This window comes from Mus pahari, chromosome 21, assembly GCF_900095145.1.
Source record: "Mus pahari chromosome 21, PAHARI_EIJ_v1.1, whole genome shotgun sequence".
NCBI lineage: Eukaryota > Metazoa > Chordata > Mammalia > Rodentia > Muridae > Mus > Mus pahari.
In genome coordinates, this window is record NC_034610.1 from 17,693,243 (window position 1) to 17,697,876 (window position 4,634).

Sequence of the window (4,634 nt, forward strand, 5' to 3'; positions counted from 1 at the left end):
GTAGTTAATATTTTGCAGGAGGTAATCATGTATTCTATATTTATGCCTCATACCTGCTGAAGATAGAAAAATACCTCAGATTGTAGTCATTTTCCTTGCCACACTAAATATATCATTACATGTTCTTCTATATGTAGGAATGTTGACAAGATCCCTGATATCATTTTGGTGTGAGGGCGGGGCATGTCTTCTTATATGGTTTGGCATTGTCCACAGAGAGTTTTATTAATATTGGCTTTGTATTTTTGACACCTTTATGTGAAATTTTGTCACAAATTCTAGCCTTTATTCTTGAGACAGAAACTCAGAGAAGAGCAACAAGAAGAATGACTGCTTCCCTGGTAAATGTGTCCGAGGTCAGTCCCATATCCACATTTCTTTGAAAGTTGTATTTCTTATTGAACCCTTTAAAAACTTTAGTTATCTGCATCTGGTAATGTTAGCTCAAGGGTTTATGTTCTATGATTTATCTTCACTTTCATTTCTGATAATCAAAATTAGCATAGCACAACCTTGTCCCATTATATTTTCCCTCAATATTATAATATGAAGACTTAAATTTCCTTAGACTTAGCATGCAATTCTAGAATGGAATCTATTGTAAATGACACCCAAAGGATACATTTTTGTCTAATTTCAACATCGAATAGACATGTGTCCTTTTATATTATTGAAGAAGAAATCTCTTATGTGCCATATAAATAGCATTTCAGGAATGATCAGGTTTTCAGAAACAAGCTTATGAATGTGCACCTACATATACATGGACACCTACATCAATGAGCAATATATGGAAGAGTAGAATTTATGAAAGAGTAGAGCTAGAATTCTGCATTTCATGTTTTACCGATTATTTTCTAGAACATTTGCAGCATTGTTCCTAGGCCTCAGAATGTCAACTGAGAATGCTAGAAGAGAGTCCAGTCAGAAAAAACTGCACAAAAGATTGATCAAGTGTCCATATTTGAGCAAGGTTGACATTGTAGAATTTTGAAGTATAGTTTTACTTGTTATAACTTGACCATTTGTGGTGTGATACTTGGATTTTGTTTAATTCATCAAGGTCTAGTCCTGCACCTAGACATCAAATGTTTGCAATATATGTTTTAAAAGTTTACTGATGGTAAGACTATTATGTTATCCTGTTTAACAGACATAGAAAATAAACAGCATCTTTTATTAAAATAGAATTTTAGTTTTTTTTATATATGTTGGTACATTTTACTGACTCTATGCATATGTGCTCTGTATTATTCCTGCATGTTGAGATAAGAAGAGAGCATTAGATCTCATAGAACTGGGATTCAAATTTCATTGTATACTACCATGATGGTGCTGGCAAACAATGACATATTAGGGGACTTTAAAAGATACTACAATATTCAAACTGCAAACAATATTTTCAAACATAATGATGGTGGTAAATCCTTTGTCTATTTCTCAGTTTTAGAGAACATCAGCAAAGTCCTAAAGAGCAGAAACATAAATATGAACACTATAGTATGCCATTCTATATATTATCTATAGAAGATGCATAACTTCTGACACACCTCTATGGCCCTTCTAGAAAACTTTTGTACTTGAATACTTGCTATGACTCATCCATATCACAAATTATGTCTTATTCTTTAGGTCTTTCTTAACTGGGAAAACATTTTTGTCCAACATCAAACAGTAAATTGGTAATTTTCTATTACAGGGTCTGTTAACATTCAAGGATGTGGCTGTGGAGTTCTCAGTGGAGGAATGGGAATACCTCAGCTTTTCTCAGAAGTCATTGTATAGAGAGGTGATGATGGAGAATTACAATAATCTATCCTTTGTGGGTGAGAATACTCTTCTTGTAGAAGTCCAAATTAGTCCTTTCAATTTACATATCTTTGTAGAAGGAAACTCTGAAATGTCTACAGACTCCCAGAATAAAGAAAATTCTGGTAATTAACATAACAGTTTCAGGGTGTTTCCTTTACATTTCTTTGTATTTTCAGGACTAATAACCAGTACTGTATTCTGTGTAGTCTTGTTTTAACCCTTTTCAATCAAAACATCAAAATTCAAAGGATATTGAATATCCATAGAAGTGAAATATATTTTTGTAAATATAATAAGTTCAATTTTAAATCTTTACCATTGAATTAAACTGTTCACTTATTTCAGAATTTTAAAATGTAGAAGGTTTCAAATAGAGAAGGATCTGGTTATATGAGAATTTTTTACTTATTTCTTTACGCTTTGACATATGCTCTCTATCTTTAGTACTGTTACAGAATGATTTTTTTCCTAGTACTTTGGATGTCGAAGCTAGGGTATATGGTGAGCTCCATGCCAATTTAAGTTAAATAATGAATTCCTAGCTGACCTTGTTTATATGATTCTTCAAACAGTTCCTATCTTAAAGTTCTTTACTGCTTAATCACCTCTTTTTCCTAACATTTGCAAGGGACAGTGTTTAAGTTAGATTTAGAAGGCTCTTAATTTCCATTCATTTGATATAGACCAAAATTGAGGTTCTTCTGAGCATCCATTTAGTGATTGTGACACAGAAAAGACCTCTTTCCTTGATAATGGCTAATTTACCTTTCTTTGTAAAATTTGAGAAACAAAGGTTATTGAATCTCTTACACATACATTAATCCCCATTCCCTAATTGACTTTTTTTTTCTAGAGAATACATGCATTAACCACTCTATTCCCTAACTGACTTTTTTTCTTTTTTTAGAGAATCACCATAAATGTAAGAAAGTCTTGGATCAAGGCATGAATCATATTGTCCACGAGCATGTGGATATCTATGAAAAGTCATATAAATATAATGAGCGTGTCAAAATTCTTCATGAATCATCTCATGGTACACATTTTAAAACTAAACATAAAGATGCATCTGTTAAAACATCTAACCTAAACAGACAAAAAATTGGGAAGACTGGAGATGAACCTTATAAATTTAAAGACTGTGTAATCTGTTTGAATGTGTGTTCTATCATTAGACAGAAACAGATAATCCACATAGGAGAGAAAGAACTGAATACTACAGAGTGTGTAAAGCTCCATGACTCTAAACATAAACTCATGCTTAAACAAACTAACAGTACTGGAAAGAAACCACAGAATTTCAGGAAATGTGGGAAATGTTTCAAGATATACTCAAGCCTCAGTAGACATCAGAAAGCTCATAATAGAGAGACATCCTATAAATGTACAAAATGTACTAAATCCTTTCTGCATTTGTCACAGCTCAAAGTACATTTCAAAATTCATTATGGACAATATCCTTACAAATGTTCAGAATGTGGTAAGTGCTTTTATCATACATCAGGTTTTGAAAAACATTACAGGATCTACTCTGAAGCAAATACTTACAAAGGCAGTAATTGTGACAAATCCTCTATCTACTACTCAGGTCTCAGAAAACAGCAGAAAATTCTTGGAGGAGAGAGGCCCTATGAATGTAATCAAGGACTAATGCCATCCTGTACACTCTTTCAACCTGTATACTATTGTAGACCATATACAGAAGAGAATCCTTACAAATGTAGTGAATGTGAGAAATGCTTTACCCGGAAATACCATCTTACTGTTCATCAGAGAATTCATACAGGAGAAAAACCTTACAAATGTAGTGAATGTGAGAAATTCTTTACCAGGAAATACCATCTTACAGTTCATCAGAGAATGCATACTGTAAATAAACCTTACAAATGTAGTGAATGTGACATGTCTTTTACCAAGAAATACAATCTTAGAAGTCATTCAAGATTTCATACAGGAGAAAAACCTTACAGATGTAGTGAATGTGACAAAGGCTTTACCTACAAAGGTGCTCTTAGAAGACATCAGAGAATTCATACAGNATGTAGTGAATGTGACAAAGGCTTTACCTACAAAGGTGCTCTTAGAAGACATCAGAGAATTCATACAGGTGAGAAACCTTACAAATGAACGTGTCAAATGCTTTACTGAGAGAGGCAAACTTAGAAGTCATCAAAGAATCCATACAGGAGAGAAACCTTGCAGATGCAGTAAATGTGACAAATCTGTTAGCCAGAAATAATACCTTATGATTCATGAAAGAATTCATACAGGAGAGAAACCTTCCAAATGTAGTGAATGTGATAAATGCTTTTCCAGTAAACGCTTTCTTAGAAATCATCAGAAAAATCATACAGTAAATAAACATTATGGATGAGGTGAATGGGACAAATGCTTTAACCCAGAAATCCTATCTTACATGTCATCAAAGAATCCATACAGGAGAGAAACATTTATCAGAGACACAAGCAGTTGTTAGAACAGTTATTACAAAGAAATTGTAAATAAAGGGACAGTAAAATGCTACATCTGAATCCTATTTATATTTTAATTTGGAGCCTGCTCCCAAAGCAAACATGTCTGCTTTTTAAACAAAAGACCTAATAGTTTTAACTAATAAATTAACTATTAAACAGTTTGGAACTACTTTGATTTAAGGAGGTAGTTGCCTGTTGTTCATCTCTTAATCTACAAGAAGCTTTCAATGTGATCAGGGAACTTGAAGTATAAATTGTAATAAACATACATTAATTTAAAATGACAGATTTGAGGCGAGCCATCTTTGCTCCGGTGCACTGCCGGGGAGAGAGCGGACTGGAGAGGGG

General features: G+C 33.2%; 1 protein-coding gene across 1 annotated transcript; it reads left to right on the forward strand.

The window, feature by feature from the left end:
• Window positions 1-326: 326 nt before the first annotated feature.
• On the forward strand, window positions 327-4,288 carry LOC110338493 (gastrula zinc finger protein XlCGF26.1-like). Its single transcript, XM_029533192.1, is given in 4 exon segments — window positions 327-356; window positions 1,700-1,826; window positions 2,720-3,935; window positions 3,937-4,288. Coding segments are annotated over 4 exon segments (1,725 nt in total).
• The last annotated feature ends 346 nt before the right edge of the window (window positions 4,289-4,634 follow it).